Source organism: Sebastes umbrosus, chromosome 3, assembly GCF_015220745.1.
Source record: "Sebastes umbrosus isolate fSebUmb1 chromosome 3, fSebUmb1.pri, whole genome shotgun sequence".
Taxonomy (NCBI): domain Eukaryota; kingdom Metazoa; phylum Chordata; class Actinopteri; order Perciformes; family Sebastidae; genus Sebastes; species Sebastes umbrosus.
In genome coordinates, this window is record NC_051271.1 from 1,206,255 (window position 1) to 1,225,491 (window position 19,237).

At 40.4% G+C, this 19,237-nt stretch overlaps 2 protein-coding genes across 2 annotated transcripts in view; both read right to left on the reverse strand.

Annotated features, from left to right (window-relative positions):
• Positions 1-19,237, reverse strand: part of LOC119484981 (NACHT, LRR and PYD domains-containing protein 12-like) — a 956,516-nt gene that overhangs the window by 541,504 nt on the left and 395,775 nt on the right. The gene's annotated exons all lie outside the window — the stretch shown is intronic.
• On the reverse strand, positions 272-17,560 carry LOC119485027 (3-oxo-5-alpha-steroid 4-dehydrogenase 2-like). Its single transcript, XM_037764302.1, has 5 exons — positions 17,236-17,560; positions 5,134-5,297; positions 3,128-3,229; positions 2,577-2,727; positions 272-684 (listed from the first exon to the last, which is right to left on the reverse strand). Exons 1-5 carry the CDS (start codon positions 17,517-17,519, stop codon positions 618-620), a joined length of 768 nt encoding a protein of 255 aa, XP_037620230.1. The 5' UTR covers positions 17,520-17,560; the 3' UTR covers positions 272-617.

Genomic DNA, 19,237 nt, shown 5'->3' on the forward strand with positions numbered 1-19,237 from the left:
AAATACTGTATTTATTATAATATAAATAAACAATTGGTCCCTGATATTGTGTTAATAATAGACTTAATAAAACATGTTTGTTTGGTACATATCCCAACAATCACACCATAATCATTGGAATATGTTTTCTAATGAAAGTTAGAATAATGATGTAAAAATTATCATTCCCTCTAATATCACAAATCATATTGCAATTAAAATATCAGTCAAAAATAATCACAATTGGACATTTTATTTTCAAGTCAAAGTACAAAAGTAGCATCAAAATATACTTGAAGTACCAAAAGTAAAAGTACTCATTCTGCAGAATAATTTACATTATATTACTGATGCATTAATGTGTTCATCACTTCAATGTTGCAACTGGTAAAGGTGGAGCTCATTTTAATGACTTTATACATACTGCTGATAGTTTAAGCTATAATAATACATCATCATTCATTATTATATACTGTATATACTTCAGTACTTGAGTGAATATACTTAGTTACTTTCCACCACTGTGGGGGTGAGGTAACGTCTTTTTGAGGAATTAATCATCTCTTTACACTTGGCAGTGTTTTAGTGTCCAGAAGCTGCGGAGGGAAACATCTGGAGATGATTGGCCGTCGTCATGGTTACAGGATGAGAGGGATGAGAGCGGTCCTGGAGCGAGGGTAGTCCTCAAACCTCTTCTGGTAGTCTCTGCAACACACAACCAATACTGTTCAAACCACTGAGGGGCTACACATCAACAACACCACTACAATGAGATGAGACGTGGTATTAGTTATGATATTTCACACACATACTGCAACTGCCTTTCATTACACTAAACAAAAGAGAATTCCTAATAAAGTAAAATGTTTATTTCAGCAGGTTCAACTGTGACAAATATATATATATATATATTTTTGAACTTTATTGCCAATAATACAAGTTAACAGGCAATTTATCATTACAAAACAAAACCGCCTTGAGACTGGGCCTCACCTGTAGTACAACAAAGTAACGCCGCATTTGGATGGAGTGCACCCACATCCACCCACATACATACCTACAAAAACTATACATCAAGACAGTTAAGTGCAGAAGTCCTAACTAAGGTATTCTATAGCTAACATCCATCTCCTTTTAAAAATAGGCAATTTCAGTTGTACCTGGGCAGTCATGTATTCCATCATGTACACCTGTTTGACTTTTTGTAACCATTGAGCAATTGTGGGAGGGTTAGTCTTCATCCAGTTAATAGTGATCATTTTTCTTCCAACCATCAATAAGATATGCAGTACATAGCACTGATCTGTAGTAAACAGGCATTCAGGTGATACTTCCAGCAAGAACAGTAGCGGGTGTGACAAATATTTTAATTCATATTTTACTTGAAGTCAACGTCAAAGAACCAGATGAAGCTACATCCTTATAGTCAGTGTATTAAAACAGTATATATATATATATATATATACATACATCCTTATAGTCAGTGTATTAATACAGTATATATACATCCTTATAGTCAGTGTATTAATACAGTATATATATATATATATATACATACATCCTTATAGTCAGTGTATTAATACAGTATATATATATATATACATACATCCTTATAGTCAGTGTATTAATACAGTATATATACATCCTTATAGTCAGTGTATTAATACAGTATATATATATATATATATATATACATCCTTATAGTCAGTGTATTAATACAGTATATATACATCCTTATAGTCAGTGTATTAATACAGTATATATATATATATATATACATCCTTATAGTCAGTGTATTAATACAGTATATATATATATATCTCTATATATATATAGAGATATATATAAATATACATCCTTATAGTCAGTGTATTAATACAGTAACTTAGATGGCGGTCGGCGTGCTCCCAGTGTGGAGAAGCAGACAGGAGTACCGTCAGGAAGCTAAGCGATGTGCTGCTGTGGACGCCACGTTAGTTCAGATCAGAAAGTCACACAATAACACAAACTAACTAACCGATGGATGCAGCGGTAGACCAGCAACTCTCGTGTTCTGAGAGGGAAAATTACTGTCTTTGTGAATGGAATCTGGTGGCTTTGAGGAGAGCGATATTTAATTAATTCAATTTATTATTATATAGCGTCAAATCATAACAGAATTTATCTCGAGACACCTGTCATAGAGAGCAGGTCTAGACTATACTCTATAATCTATAGACCCAACGAGAGGTCAGCCATGAGCATGAACAAGGTACAACAGTGGCAAGAAAAACTCCCCTCTAACGGGCAGAAACCTCGGGCAGAACCAGAACCCGGCTCTGGGTGGTCTCGACCGGTTGGGTTGAGAGAGATAGAGAGAGATGCACAGCAGCTATAAGTAGTTATACAAATAGGATGAATTCATCTATGTATTGCATTTCTTCATCTGAGTTCTATGTGGAGGTAGAAGGAAGTTACCGCTTTTATTGTGGTAGTCTGAGTAACGTGACGTCAACACCTTTGATCCTGCTCATGATTTAATGGGACAACTTGGACATTTTATGTTTTAAGGGGGACATCCATTGTCTCATGACACACCTGCTGGACTGGTAGCGTACCTGTGGTGGTGGTAGGCTCGGGGCCCGATGGAGCACACGGTGAAGAAAGTAAAGGCGGTGGTGGGTAAAGACCAGGCGGCTAACGCATAACCACACCACTCCACGATCTCCCCGAAGAAGTTGGCGCCAGACACAAACTCAAACATTCCCCCTGAGAGAAAAATAAAGATCCAGGTATCAAAAGTGGAAGCTGCTGCTGTCGATGGAGAGTTCTGTTACTTTATGAGTCAACAAAATACACCCCGATGAAGGAGTCCACTACAGCAAGCTCATCAGAGGGTTCACAACTAAAGGAAATGGACCTCCAGCTGCAAAGATCAATTGGATCTAGTGTGGATCAGGATCTAGTGTGGATCAGGATCAAGTGTGAATCAGGATCAAGTGTGGATCACGATCTAGTGTGGATCAGGATTTAGTGTAGGTCAGGATCTAGTGTGGATCAGGATATAGTGTGGATCAGGATCTAGTGTGGGTCAGGATCTAGTGTGGATCAGGATCTAGTGTGGATCAGGATCTAGTGTGGATCAGGATCAAGTGTGGATCTGTGGTACCGTAGGGGATCCTGTAGACGGTCTCTCCAGGTCTTCTCAGGCTGTGCAGGATGTGGTCACTGTGGATGTTGATGATCATACCGACCACGAACAGAATAACGCCTTCATAATACACAAACAGGAAGAATTCATAATTAATATCATATAACATAATATACTGTCATATAATGTAATATAATTTAATATAACATAATATACTGTTATATAATATAATATAATATTTATTTTTCTTTTATTGCTATGGACCCTCCTGTGTGTCTGAAATAAAGTTTGAATTGAATTGAATTGAATATAACATAATATACTGTAATATAATATTATATAACATAATATAATAATGTAATATAATATAATATACTGTAATATAATATAATATAACATAATGTACTGTAATATAATATAATATAACATAATATACTGTAATATAATATAATATAATATACTGTAAAATAATGTACTGTAATATAATATAATATAACATAATATACTGTAATATAACATAAAATAACATAATATAATAATAAAATATAACATAATATACTGTAATATAATATAATATAATATACTATAATATAACATAATATACTGTAATATAATATGATATAATAGACTGTAATTATAATATAATATAATATAATATATTATAATATAATATGATGTATATCTAGATGAGGTTCATCCATCCTTTCAAAGTGAAGCCATGTGGTTCCGTGACAAAAAAACATATTTTTTCTCGTAAATTTCCTACTATAAGTCGTTGTAGTTTGTAGTTTGTAGTTTTTCTCTGAATATCACCGTTCTCCCTCAGTTACGTAATTTATTTATTTTATTACCTACAGTAAAAAAATGTATCCAACATTTCTTGCACACTTATTTTTCTGTTGTCTTTTGTTTTAGGACGTTACTAACCAGGTCTTCTATGCACAAGGTCAGACACAGACACCGACTGTTACAGCCATCTGGTTCACACATGTGATGGTACATAAAAACTCCATTCACTCAGGGAGTCACGCAAACACTCACTCGTCATCTGCCATCAGTCTCGAGTCAGGAGGTCAAACCAGGACAGAAGAGACAGAGAAACTGCTCACATCTGTAAGAGGTTAAAGGTTCTCTATTCGATATCCAGAGTATTAATATATCATCAACTGTTGTCTATGTAAAGATATAGAGGGGTTGTTGTCCTTCTTGGTTTTTGTCCGTCTTGGTTTTTGTCCGTCTTGGATTTTGGACGTCTTGGTTTTCGGTTCGTCGCCATCTTGGCTTTTTGCAACCAGAAGTGACACGAGAGGGTGGAGCTAAGTGCAACGGAACGCTGAATAGGACATTTTTAGGCGACCAAAATGTTATAATTAACTTTGATGAAGTGAAAGCACACAGTGAAAGGGTTAAAGTTGTAGCGACCTGTCAATCACAAGGTAGCCCCGCCCTAAAGCATCCCCTGCTTTATGGTCTATCTGACTCTAAATGGGACCATCATTTACTAAATGAACATCATGCTGTATTGAAGAAGACTTGAAACTAGCGATTGAGACCATAAACTCATGTTTACAATGTTTACTGAGGTAATAAATCAAGAGAGAAGTAAGCTCATTTTCTCAGAGACTTCTATACAATCAGAGGAGTCGCCCCCTGCTGGCTGTTAGAGAGGATGCAGGTTTAAGGCATCACTATTCAGACCCGGAGGTTGATTACTAGTCTGTACTGGTCAGCTCCCAGTCTACAGTCAGCTGACTGTCTGCTGGACATGAAACGCTGAATCATCAGAACAGAAGCTGAACAACTGTGCTAACCTTAAAAGAAGGTTAAACTACGACTACCAAGATGCATTTCACTAGCAAACATCCAATCACAGGGCTTCACACTGTCGTTTGATCTTTAACTTCGGCAGTTTCACATTCTGGCTTCTTCTCCATGCCAACGGTTGCAGAGGCTCATGGGTAATGTAGTATTTAGAACCAAACTGACTAAACCTGTAGTCTGGTGGATGTTGTGTGATGACCTACCTGCAGCCAGGCGAGCGTCCGTCAGCCAGGTGTCTTCAAACCGGGCGCAGTGCAGCAGGTGGTGTCCCTGCAGGAAGCCGTTGAGCGAGCAGAAGACGGCGGCGAAGAGGACAACGCGCAGCGGGATGGGTCGTCCTCTGGTCAGGAAGACGTAGATAAAACTCCTGCAGAACAGTCACATCCTGTTTGTTTTTACACATTTCATCTGGTACTTTTCCCCCCCAAAATGCAACCACTGGGCACCACTTTCAAAATAAATCTTTCTATGCTGCAGGAAAACAGACACCACTTTCAAAATAAAACGTTCTATGCTGCATGAAAACAGACACCACTTTCAAGATAAAACGTTCTATGCTGCATGAAAACAGACACCACTTTCAAGATAAAACGTTCTATGCTGCATGAAAACAGACACCACTTTCAAAATAAAACGTTCTATGCTGCAGGAAAACAGACACCACTTTCAAAATAAAACGTTCTATGCTGCAGGGAAACAGACACCACTTGGTGTCCTGTAATAAGAACCCATTGTTTGGTGTGTGCAGCTCAGTTATACCGTCGGCTACTTGATATGGAAGAAAGCAGCTGACTAGTAGGATATTTAGTGGATCTTGGTCAAAAGCAAAAACTTTGATGAGATATTTTTTTAACAATGAAAAGATCCAGATTTAGTGAAACTCTCTTCTCTTTCTTAGAGACAGATGTTCAGATCGATAACACTCTGGGACGGGAACTACTTCCTGGTGAACAGCGTGTGCAGTGATGGTTTCCTGCAGTCATATCTCACCTGCACAGAGAAGATGCTTGGCGGGTAACAAAACATTATTCAAGCACATGACTTTGAATCTTGTTAAGATCCTTTTAAGATGCAAATTTTAACAGGATCTGTTAAGATGCAAATTTAGGTGTTATGTGTTCAAGGCGGTCCTTCAACAAACAACAACAATGCACGTGCCCTGTTTGCTACTGTCGACAGGCTAACAAACCCTCCTGTGTCAGTAGCCTCTGAACTTTTATCCTCCAGGGCCTGCAATGAATTTGCTTCCTTTTTCATAGAAAAAATTCACAAAATCAGACAAGCAGTCACTTCCTCCTTATCAGGTACAGGATGTTTGTTTCCCCTGCGTCCACTTAAACCTGGTGCAAATAACATGACACAATTTTATCCAATAAATCAGACATACCTGGAGGAAATCATACAACATCTAAAATCCTCCTCATGCTGCATTGACATTCTGCCAACAGGCCTTTTCAAAAACGTATCAGATTGTATGGTCTCAGAGCTTTTACAGGTTGTCAATGCATCTCTTGTTTCAGGAGTCTTCCAACAGGCCCTGAAAACTGCCGTCATCAAACCACTTCTCAAAAAGAACAATCTGGACTCATCAATAGTAAATAACTACAGACCGATATCAAATCTTCCATTCTTGGTAGCCGGTGTCACGGTTTATCAGGCGACCCTGCTAACTGGCGACTTTCAGCCGAATGAGTCTGTGGTTGTCGTAGTTACGGCAGCTGTTGAAAGCAGGAAGAGAATACGTAGCTGTCCTCGTGAATGCCTCTTTGTTTAGTATTTCATTACAATGTTTAAACATACCGGATTCGTCTTTGGAGCTTTGGAGTCTTGTTTGTGGAAACGTGTCCGCTATATTCTGCTCGCGTTTGAAACGTTGCTTGTTATGATGAATATGTTGAAATCAGGAAGAGCAGCGTCGCTCTTCCTGTAAGCTAATACAAGTTTCTAAATACACATCATACACATGTCTGTACATCCTGCTACTATTTAATCTTATATTCACAAAGCAGCCATTTAACACAGGTTCTTTCTAAGATAAATTATATATTTATGTTAGTAGCTATTAAATTTAAAAGTTAAGATCATCAGTTATAGAAAACATACATAAACATCTGCTTCCTGGGCTCAATCATCACCCTCAAGTCAGAGCAGAATATCAGTAGTGTCACTAAGAAGGTTCAGCAGAGATCAAATCAATTCAATTTGTATAGCCCAGAATTACAAATTTGGCTCTGGGGGCTTTACAATCTGTACAGGATCCGACACCCTCTGTCCTTTACAGTGCGACCCTGTCATTGACCAGGATGTACAGACGTGCAATAGATGTTGTGTGTGTACAGAGTAACAATATAATGAAAATATAACATGGACAATCCATATGTCAAAAATGGATGCATATATTGTGAACATGACATCATGTACTCCCTGCAGTATTCTCTGCCTCTTCTCCCTTTGTATAAATAGTATGTTTTCCCCTTGAGAGGGTCATATGTTGTGCAGATTGATTGGCTACAAGTGAAATTTGTTTGCCTCTCCTAAATAAAAATAACTTGAGTGTTTGACTTCTGTGTTGTTGTCTGGGTCAATTCTCAATCCAGTGCCTTTTTGGTTTGAAAACATTTTCTTTATGGTGCAGCTGATGCGAGATCTTCAAACTTCAATATTTCCACGTGAATACAACAACATAAACATAAACAGACACTTATTTGTGTTGTAAATCAGATGGTCTGAAGTACACGGACAGTGTGGTCACAAGTTAATCTGGCTGCCTTCTGCGTCTCAGAGCGACTATTTAGCGGATGATATTTGAGATGAATATGACATTCACCTGTGACCATCCCAGTGCTGGTGGCGCATTGGAGGAAACCTCCGTCTGTCTCACAAGCTGTGATTTTGGTATGAGTTCAAATCCCGTAAAACCTGACATTTTTATTCATTTTTTTTTTCTTAAAGGGATGAAGAGTTCTTCTACGTGACACATGTTTACTACAACAAGCTCCAAAGACGAATATGTGTATTTAGAAACTTTTATTAGCTTACAGGAAGAGCGACGCTGCTCTTCCTGATTTCAACATAATCATCATAACAAGCAACGTTTCAAACGCGAGCAGAATATAGCGGACACGTTTCCACAAACAAGACTCCAAAGCTCCAAAGACGAATCCGGTATGTTTAAACATTGTAATGAAATACTAAACAAAGAGGCATTCACGAGGACAGCTACGTATTCTCTTCCTGCTTTCAACAGCTGCCGTAACTACGACAACCACAGACTCATTCGGCTGAAAGTCGCCAGTTAGCAGGGTCGCCTGATAAACCGTAACACCGGTCGATAGGCAGATGGAGTAGACGCACTAGCCGGTGCTCCGGTAAACTTTTCATTTTTATACCATCCAGCCCTCTAACTTCCACGCCAAAACAAAACCTTTTTTTTTATTTATCTAACTTTTCTCCTGACCGACACTTTTATTTCTCACAATGACTTCGAAAGGAGCCAAGGGGAGCAAAAAAGAAGATGCTAACGTTAGCTTAACACTGGAGGCTATCACCACGCTGCTCGAGCAACACCGTGATGCGCTAGCTACCGAGTTCAGAACATCATTCAGCCAGCTGGACTCCAAACTAGACCAAACACGGCTCACAGTGGAGGACCACGGCCAACGTGTCTCCTCCTTGGAACGAGCTGCAGAAGACCTCAGCCAACGAGTCGTGGATCTGGAGAACGTGTGCACCACCCTGAGCGAGGATAATACTAGGCTAAAGGCTAAAGTTACCGACCTGGAGAGCCGAAGCAGGCGCCAGAACATCCGTATCCTGGGTCTCCCGGAGTCCATTGAAAGCGGACGCCCCACTGAATTCTTCTCAAATTTGCTGCGCGAGGTGTTCAGTACCGAGACACTGCCATCCCTCCCAGAACTGGACCGGGCCCACCACTCCCTAGCTGCTAAACCGGCCCCCGGACAGCGACCGCGCCCGGTTATTCTCCGCCTTCATACAACATTCATAAAGGGACTCTTTAGTAACTATGGACCCACTGGATGAGAGGTAGCACTGTCTATAGCCCTACCAGTTTACACGCAGTGCGGCGTATGTTAACTGTCACGTGGGTTTGTTTACATCGGTGAACATGTTCATTTATCCAGACTATACACGTGTTTCTGCGCTGCTCTCTTGTTAGGCTACATATACAGACAGTTGCAAACATTTACAAGCAAACATTACTTTATTTAGCCTGGTTCTACACTGGCTCTCTGGAAGGGCCAGTTGAACAGTTAGTTCACATTTCAAGCTGGAATTATCATTTTAAAGACTGGTTATTCTACGTTTGTTAGTACTTAAGTGGGTCTTGTCCTGTACCGTTAATTCAACTATTTAGCTATCTGGTATGGCACAAGTGAATCCATTTTTTCCCCCCTCTCTCTTATTTCTGTCTACTTTGAAATCACAATTCCATATGACTGTCTGATTCCTGCTTCTATGGTTTTGGTGAAATTTTGTTTTTAAATTTGATTTCTGATTTCTAAAAACTCGTGCTAGAGCTTCCCAGCTTCCACAGTTCATAAAGTTGATTGTTTAAGCCAAAATATTGTTTAAGAGGTGCTTGTAATCTACTTTTCTATGTATACCACAGCAGCAGTTAATTTAGTTTAAGACAGGAAGAGTTGTTGTTGTGCAATGTTTGTTCTGAAGAGCTTGCTGCTTTCTTTTTTAGCAGTTTTCTTGGTTGGGGAGGGGGGTGGGGGGGGAAGGGATATGTCACTGCCAGTAACACCTTAGTAACTTACACAAACCTATTACTGTACACTAGTCACTCCTGGTCTCCACTGACCTGCTACAGCTGTATCTTAAAGCAACCACTTGAATACTGTGCTCACGTCCTAACCTTTTTAGTCAAGCTGCATGGATAGGCACTTAATACTACAGAGCTGGAATGTCAAGGGTTTGAACCACCCCATTAAAAGAAAGAAGGTTTTCTCACACCTCAAACAACTTAAAACAGAAATAGCCTTCCTGCAAGAAACCCATATTCGCAGTTCAGACAGTGGTCGTCTTCTGTCAGGCTGGATGGGGCAGAAATTTCACTCCGCTTTTCAAGCCAAAGCCAGAGGGGTTTCAATCCTTATCAAAGTATTTCCTTCGAACCACACAATGTGATTGCTGACAAGTTCGGTCGATATGTTATTGTATCTGGGAAATTATATGACACACTGGTAGTGCTTGTGAACGTGTATGCCCCTAACTCAGATGATGTAGGTTTTTTCGAACATTTGTTTTCTTTGCTGCCAGACCTCAACACATACTCTCTCATACTTGGTGGTGATTTCAATTGTTGGCTAGACCCAGTTTTAGACCAATCTTCCACTAACCCCAGCACAATAAGTAAATCAGCCTCTTTCACTCAAGCCTTTCTCTCTGACTACGGTGTCTGTGATGTGCGGCGCTCTCTACATCCAAACGACAGGGAATACTCGTTTTTCTCGCACGTCCATCATACATACTCCAGGATCGATTATTTTTTTATCGACAACCAACTAGTCCCGCTGGTTCAGTCCTGCGCCTTTCAGAGTATTGTCATTTCAGACCACGCTCCTATTGGTTTGACCATGTCCCTCCCTGGCGTCCCACAGAGGAGCAGGCACTGGCGGTTTAACTCAACCCTACTGTCTGACGATAATTTTGTGAAACATATGGAGAAAGAGATAGCCTTTTTTCTTACTACTAATATATCCCCTGAAACCTCTAGCCTGATTGTATGGGATGCTCTTAAAGCTTATCTTAAGGGGCAGATCATAGCATACACCGCTCAAGTGAAGAGAAAATCCTATAAAGAGCACTTGGATCTGGCCCACCAAATTGGAGAGATTGACAAACAATATGCTCAGACTCAAAGTCCAGACCTTTATAAAAAACGATTAGAACTCAAAACCAAATTTGACCTGCTTACAACTCACTCAACTGAACACTTGCTTTTAAAAAACAAGGCCAGGTTTTATATATATGGAGACAAATCTGACAAAATGCTAGCCAACCAACTCAAAGGCTTTAAAGCAAAACAAAATATCTCTAAAATCCGAATGTCAAATGGTCACATAACTTCAGATCATTCACAAATTAATGAGACATTCAGGGATTTTTATTCCTAGCTTTACACCTCAGAGTCTCAGGCCGATTGTAATGTAATTCTTGACTTCCTGCACAGTCTAAATATTCCCCAACTTTCTTTGGACTTCAGGAAGAGACTGGAAGAGCCCATATCTCAGGCAGAAATAGCTTTGGCAATTTCCTCAATGCAGTCAGGTAAGAGTCCGGGTCCCGATGGTTTCCCAGCAGAATTTTTTAAAATGTTCTCCTCGCTACTTTCCCCACAGTTATGTTCAGTCATATCTGAATCCTGTAGGCAAGGTTCCCTTCCTCAATCATTTACCGAGGCTTGTATCACTCTCATTGCTAAAAAAGGTAAAGACCCAACCGAATGTGCCTCCTACAGGCCCATCTCCCTCTTAAACACAGATGCAAAAATTTTGGCTAAGGTCCTAGCCCGTAGACTGGAGAATGTCATTCCTACAATTATATCCAAAGACCAAACTGGCTTTGTCAGGGGCAGACAATCGTACTTTAACATACGACGACTATTCAATATCATCTACTCTGCCTCTGAGAAAGTCCCTGAGTGTGTTGTGTCTCTCGATGCGGAGAAAGCATTTGACCGCGTTGAATGGAACTACTTATTTGCTGTTCTGGACAAATTTGGTTTCGGCCCGAAATTTACCTCGTGGATTAAACTACTATATTTGCATCCCTCAGCCTCAATTCGTACTAACTCCCAGCAGTCTAAACCATTCAACTTACTTTGTGGAACCCGTCAAGGGTGCACTCTGAGCCCCATGCTTTTTGATTTGGCCATCGAACCGCTTGCCACAGCCTTCCGCAGTTGCAGGGACATATCTGGTATTTGGAGGGGCAACACAGAGCATAGGGTCTCACTTTATGCTGATGACCTCTTGCTCTTTGTCTCAAACCCGGGTACCTCACTACCCCCCGCTCTGTCGTTGCTCAATCAGTTTGGTCAATTTTCGGGATACAAATTAAATCTCAACAAAAGCGAGCTTTTTCCCATCAATGATGAAGCACGAGCCTTAGACCTCACCAACCTGCCTTTCAAAATTGAAAAAAATAAGTTTTCCTATTTGGGCATCTCAATTGCTAAAAAGTACAAAGATTTGTTTAAGGAGAATTTTATTGCTCTGTTGAACCAGATTAAACAAACACTGAAACAGTGGTCACCTCTGTCCATGTCTCTCGTGGGGCGTATCAATTCCATCAAAATGACCATCCTACCCAAATTTCTCTACCTCTTTCAGGCCCTACCACTTTTTATCCCCAGATCTTTTTTCAATCAACTTGATTCAATTATTTCCGCCTATATATGGCAGGGTAAGCGTCCCCGTCTTAACAAGGTTCATCTCCAAAAAACCAAGGCTACTGGTGGTCTGGCACTTCCAAATTTCTGTTTCTATTATTGGGCTGCTAACTTGCGATGTCTTGCGTTTTGGTCTTACTTTTACAATCAGCCCGACTGTCCTTACTGGGTAGCGATGGAACTCCACTCGGACGATGACCTGTCTGTTCTTGCATTGCTTGGATCCTCGCTTCCGCTCCCCTCAATGAAATCTATCAGGAACCCGGTAGTTAAACATTCTTTGAGAATATGGGCTCAATTCAGGAAATACTTTGACTTGGACAGCTTCTCTACTCTAAGCCCCATTGCGTCAAATCATCTTTTCAAACCATCTATTCAGGACCCTGTTTTCCAAGAATGGCACAGGAAAGGTATTGTGCGTTTCAAAGATTTATTTGTAGATAATACTTTGGCATCATTCGAGCAGCTAAGCAAAAAATTCAGTCTTCCTAAGTCCAACTTTTTTAGATATCTACAAGCAAGGCGCTTTGTGCTCTCTCAGTTGTCCGGCTCCTCTGCATCGACAGACACGACAATTGTCAATACGATCCTTTCTTTAAATCCATCACACAAAAGACTTATCTCCACTCTCTATGGCATGATATCAGACTTGAAGCGTGCCCCCATGGACAAGCTCAGAGCAGCATGGGAGGAGGACTTAGGCCTCTCTCTATCACCGGATACATGGAATTCCATACTGAAGCAGGTTAATTCATCCTCTCTATGTGCTCGTCACTGCTTACTTCAGTTTAAAGTGGTGCATAGGGCTCATATCTCAAAAGCCAAACTGTCTCGCATGTATCCTGAGATTAGTCCCAACTGTGACAAGTGCAACAGCAGTGAAGCCTTCCTTATTCACATGTACTGGTCATGCATCTTACAAACTATTGGACGGAGATCTTTCAAACTTTATCTCAGGTGTTAAACGTCAAATTAGAACCAAACCCTCTGGTTGCTCTGTTCGGGGTCACCGGAAGTGAGACGCAATTAACTGCAGAAAAACGACGTACCTTATCCTTTGTTTCCCTTCTGGCTCGGCGAGCAATCCTGCTCAGGTGGAAGGGCGCTGCCCTTCCCACTCACACACAATGGTTGGCGGACATCATGTCTTGCTTAAAGCTTGAGAAAATCAGATACTCGCTTCAATATTCACATGGGAAATTCCTGAAAGCATGGGGCCCTTTTTTAGATACATTCCAGACACTGTAAATACTTGATTACCAAGTGCAGCTTGATTACATCACACGGTATTCAATCGTTCATCGCAAGTCATTGGCGTGACAGTTAGCTTCCCATATGGCGTGCTGGCAGTGACTGGGGAGGGATTGTTTTATTGTTTGTATAAATCCTTTGTTTTGACTTGTTTATTTGTTGGCATTGGTGCCAGCTGCTAATAATGTATACTAATACCTGTCATTCTTTTTTGGTTACCGAATAGCGCTGTACCTTTGCTATATACTGCAAAAAAAACCAATAAAAAGATCTTGATTTAAAAAAAAAAAAAAAATCTTCCATTCTTGTCTAAAATAATTTTTGAAAGTTTTTCAACAATTAAATAGCTTTCTGGCAATAAACAACTCTTTTGATGTCTTCCAATCAGGTTTTGGACCTCACCACATCACTGAGACTGCTCTTGTTAAGGTCTTCAATGACATCCGATTGAACACAGACAGTGGTAGAACTACGGTTTTAGTTTTACTGGATCTCAGTGCCGCATTCGACACGGTTGACCATAATATATTACTAGACCGACTGGAAAACTGGGTGGGTATTTCTGGCATAGCACTCAGCTGGTTTAAATCCTACCTAAAAGACAGGGACTTCTTTGTGTCTATAGGTAATTGCAAATCTGAGCTGAACAAAATCACATGCGGAGTTCCCCAAGGCTCCATCTTGGGGCCTCTTTTGTTTAACATCTACATGCTCCCACTGGGTCAGATTTTTTAAAACAACAAAATAAATTACCATAACTATGCAGACGACACACACATTTACATAACTCTATCACCAGGAGACTACAGTCCAATACAAGCACTGAGTGAGTGCATTGAACAAGTCAATAATTGGATGTGCCAGAATTTTCTTCAGCTGAACAAAGACAAAACTGAGGTCGTAGTTTTTGGAGCCAAAAAGGAAAGATTAAAGGTTAGTGCTCACCTACAATCTGTGATGTTAAAAAGCTCGGACCAAGCCAGAAACCTTGGTGTAGTGATGGACTCTGACCTGAGTTTTAACAGCCACATTAAGACAATTACAAAGACAGCCTTCTATCACCTGAAGAATATAAGAAGAATTAGAGGACTGATGTCTCAGCAGGATTTGGAAAAACTAGTCCATGCATTTATCTTCAGCCGACTTGACTACTGTAACGGCGTCTTTACTGTCGATCAGACAGCTGCAGCTGATTCAGAACGCTGCTGCTAGAGTCCTCACTTAGACCATGAAAGTGGATTATATCAGTCCAGTTCTGAGGTCTCTAACTGGCTCCCTGTCTCTCAGAAAACTGATTTCAAAATACTCCTGCTGGTTAACAAAGCACTAAATGGTTTAGGGCCAAAATATATTTCTGATCTTCTGCTATGTTCTGAACCATCGAGACCTCTCAGGTCATCTGGATTAGGTCTGCTCAGTGTCCCCAGAGTCAGAACTAAACATGCAGAAGCAGCATTCAGTTTTTATGCACCAAATATCCAGAAACCTGCAGGACCAACTCCAAATCTGAGTTCTTTTAAAACAAAGCTTAAGGCGCTGCAGTAGTTCACCTGGTAGAGCGGGCGTCCCATGTACCAAGGCTTAGTCCCTACCGCAGCGGCCCCAGGTTCGAATCCGACCTGCGGCCCTTTGCTGCATGTCATCCCCTCTCTCTCCCCCTTAAAAAAAACTATCTCTGTCTCTGTCAATATAAAGGAATAAAAGCCCAAAAAATAATCTCAAATAATAAAAAAAAAAAAAAAAGCTTAAAACTTTCCTGTTTGCTGCTGCATTTAATTAAACCAGATAATAATCTTATATACTGCACTAGAGCTTTAACTCTTGTGTGTTATATTCTATTTTAGCTTCTATCCTAGCTTTTATTTTTAGCTTGTTTTTATTTTCTAATCTTTTATTTTTGAATAACTGTTTTAATTATGTATTAATGTTCTTTTGCACTTTGTCGCAGTGTTCTTGAATGTTTGGGGCTGTATTCGAAACCGCATACTATACTAGTAGTACGTACTGATTTGGCCAAAATGTAGTATGTAGTATGCAGTATGCGAACAAAAGCAAAATCTCCAGTATGCCAGAAATACCCGGATGACGTACTGATTTGGAAAAATTCTCCAGTCTGCATCAGACCAGTCTATCTCGTCTACTGTATCCCACAATGCAAAGCGCCGGAACAGCACAGGCTACGGGTAAACAACAGCAGGCAGAAGCTGCTGTTGTTTACGTTTTCTGTAGCCATTTCAACACTAAACTCACTTCTGACAGTTTTTGAGGCGAGAAATCAACTGTGTAGATTATTAATATCGGCAGTTTTACGAAGTTAGATGGCGAATCGAACATTTGTTCCACCGTTGTCGGAGTTTAGAAGCTCCACAGAATACCGTGACAGCCAGCGAGCGCCTGCCCGGGTCGCTGCCAGCAAGCCGGGTAGTCACGCTCAGAGACCGCTATGAGCTGCTGGAGCTCACTCCGGTCTCGTAGACCAGAGGCTTTTATTTCCTTGTTGACGGATAGTTTGTTTAAATATCACAACACAGATGTCCATTATAAATGAACAGGAACCTGTGTTTATTTGCCTTTTTTCGAGTTAAAAAGCTCCACAATCGCCCGCGGGCGTAGCTCGCTGGAGAGCCGGCCAGTGGCGCTCACAGAGCGGCTGCAGAGCAGCAGAGTGGCGAGAGAAAGAGCAGCTTCTGACGGGGCAGAGATTACTGCTGAGACAACATGACACTTTTTTAACATTTCTCTAATATCTGGAGGGAGATCAGTCCACTTTTTTTTTGTTGCTGTAACTGAAAAAGCAGTTTGAGTAAAGTAAATGTTGTGGATGAATGTTTTATATTTCGTCTCTCCTCGTTGATGATCCTGTTTGTCAGACTTCTTTATGAGCTGTCAGAATAAATAGTTTAAACCTGCAGTATCTTATAAAGTAAACAAGCAGAACATAAACAACAAAATCAAAGTTGTATTTTTTGATAATATTGTAATAGTGGTACAAGTTTGTTTTTTTGTCCTGTGCTTTAAGAGCTGGTTTAAAGGCTTAACCTCGTCTAGCATACAAATACATCACTTTAACTGTCACATACTGCATACTACTGAGGAGCGCAGTATGCAGTATGTACTGTATACTGCATACTGCGCTCCTCAGTAGTATGCAGTATGCGGTTTCGAATACAGCCTATGTAAAGCACTTTGAATCGCCCTGTTGCTGAAATGTGCTCTACAAATAAAGCTGCCTTGCCGAGTGTGTTAATCGGTGAGCTTCAGGTATGGTGAGAGGTGCACAATGAATAGTTTTACTTTAAGTACTTTAAGTATATTTTACTGCACAATGAATACTTTTAAGTGAAGTACTTTAAGTACATTTGGCTGATAATAGCCTACTTACTTTTACAATTACTTGAAGTATATTTTGCTGCACAATGAATACTTTTACTTTAAGTACTTTAAGTACATCCAGCTGATAATACTTACATACTTTTACTTCAGTACGGTTTTTGAATGCAGGTGGTAGTAGGCATGTTTTCAGTGAAGTATTAGTACTTTTACTGCAGAAGAGGATCGGAGTACTGATACTCATCATGTAGTACACTTTCATTAGTTGATGCTCTGTAAATGAGGATGAGGAAGATGAGGTGACCTGTGGAAGTAGTGCAACATGAAGGTGCAGAGCAGCAGCGTCCTCCCGGTGCTGTCTCCGGTGACCCCGGTCCTCGGCTCCCCGGTGAGCAGCAGCAGCAGCGGCAGCAGGAAGGCTGGGAGCTCCTGCAGGAACCAGCCCAGCCGGGCCGGACAGCAGCGAGCCTGCGCCGGCAGGTAGCGGCCGTACTTGGTGGTCCTCCGGGTCTGCAGCAGCAGGAGGGCCCCGCCCCCGAGGATCAGAGCCCAGCTCAGGTAGGAAACAACGGCCTCACGACACTCCATCACACCGATACTGACTCGGCTCCACTCGGCTCAGCACTGAAGACTGGAGTAATCTGTATGAGTAACGTTACTCATACAGTAGTGTTACTCATACAGTAACGTTACTCATACAGTAACGTTACTCATACAGTAGTGTTACTCATACAGTAACGTTACTCATACAGTAACGTTACTCATACAGTAGTGTTACTCATACAGTAACGTTACTCATACAGTATACTGTATGAGTAACGTTACTCATACAGTAACGTTACTCATACAGTAGTGTTACTCATACAGTAACGTTACTCATACAGTAACGTTACTCATACAGTAGTGTTACTCATACAGTAACGTTACTCATACAGTAACGTTACTCATACAGTAACGTTACTCATACAGATTACTGTATGAGTAACGTTACTGTATGAGTAACGTTACTCATACAGTAACGTTACTCATACAGTAGTGTTACTCATACAGTAACCTGTATGAGTAGCGTTACTCATACAGTAACGTTACTCATACAGTAGTGTTACTCATACAGTAACGTTACTCATACAGTAACGTTACTCATACAGTAGTGTTACTCATACAGTAACGTTACTCATACAGTAACCTGTATGAGTAGCGTTACTCATACAGTAACGTTACTCATACAGTAACGTTACTCATACAGTAGTGTTACTCATACAGTAACGTTACTCATACAGTAACGTTACTCATACAGTAGTGTTACTCATACAGTAACCTGTATGAGTAGCGTTACTCATACAGTAACGTTACTCATACAGTAACGTTACTCATACAGTAGTGTTACTCATACAGTAACGTTACTCATACAGTAACCTGTATGAGTAGCGTTACTCATACAGTAACGTTACTCATACAGTAGTGTTACTCATACAGTAACCTGTATGAGTAGCGTTACTCATACAGTAACGCTACTCATACAGGTTACTGTATGAGTAGCAGTAACGCTACTCATACAGTAACGTTACTCATACAGGTTACTGTATGAGTAACAGTAGCGTTACTCATACAGTAACCTGTATGAGTAGCGTTACTCATACAGTAACGCTACTCATACAGGTTACTGTATGAGTAGCAGTAACGCTACTCATACAGTAACCTGTATGAGTAGCGTTACTCATACAGTAACGTTACTCATACAGTAGTGTTACTCATACAGTAACCTGTATGAGTAGCGTTACTCATACAGTAACGCTACTCATACAGGTTACTGTATGAGTAACAGTAGCGTTACTCATACAGTAACGCTACTCATACAGGTTACTGTATGAGTAGCAGTAACGCTACTCATACAGTAACGTTACTCATACAGGTTACTGTATGAGTAACAGTAGCGTTACTCATACAGTAACCTGTATGAGTAGCGTTACTCATACAGTAACGCTACTCATACAGGTTACTGTATGAGTAGCAGTAACGCTACTCATACAGTAACCTGTATGAGTAGCGTTACTCATACAGTAGTGTTACTCATACAATAACCTGTATGAGTAACGTTACTCATACAGGTTACTGTATGAGTAACAGTAGCGTTACTCATACAGTAACCTGTATGAGTAGCGTTACTCATACAGTAACGCTACTCATACAGTAACCTGTATGAGTAGCGTTACTCATACAGTAGTGTTACTCATACAATAACCTGTATGAGTAGCGTTACTCATACAGGTTACTAATTATGGTAGCATATGAGTTATATCCTGCAT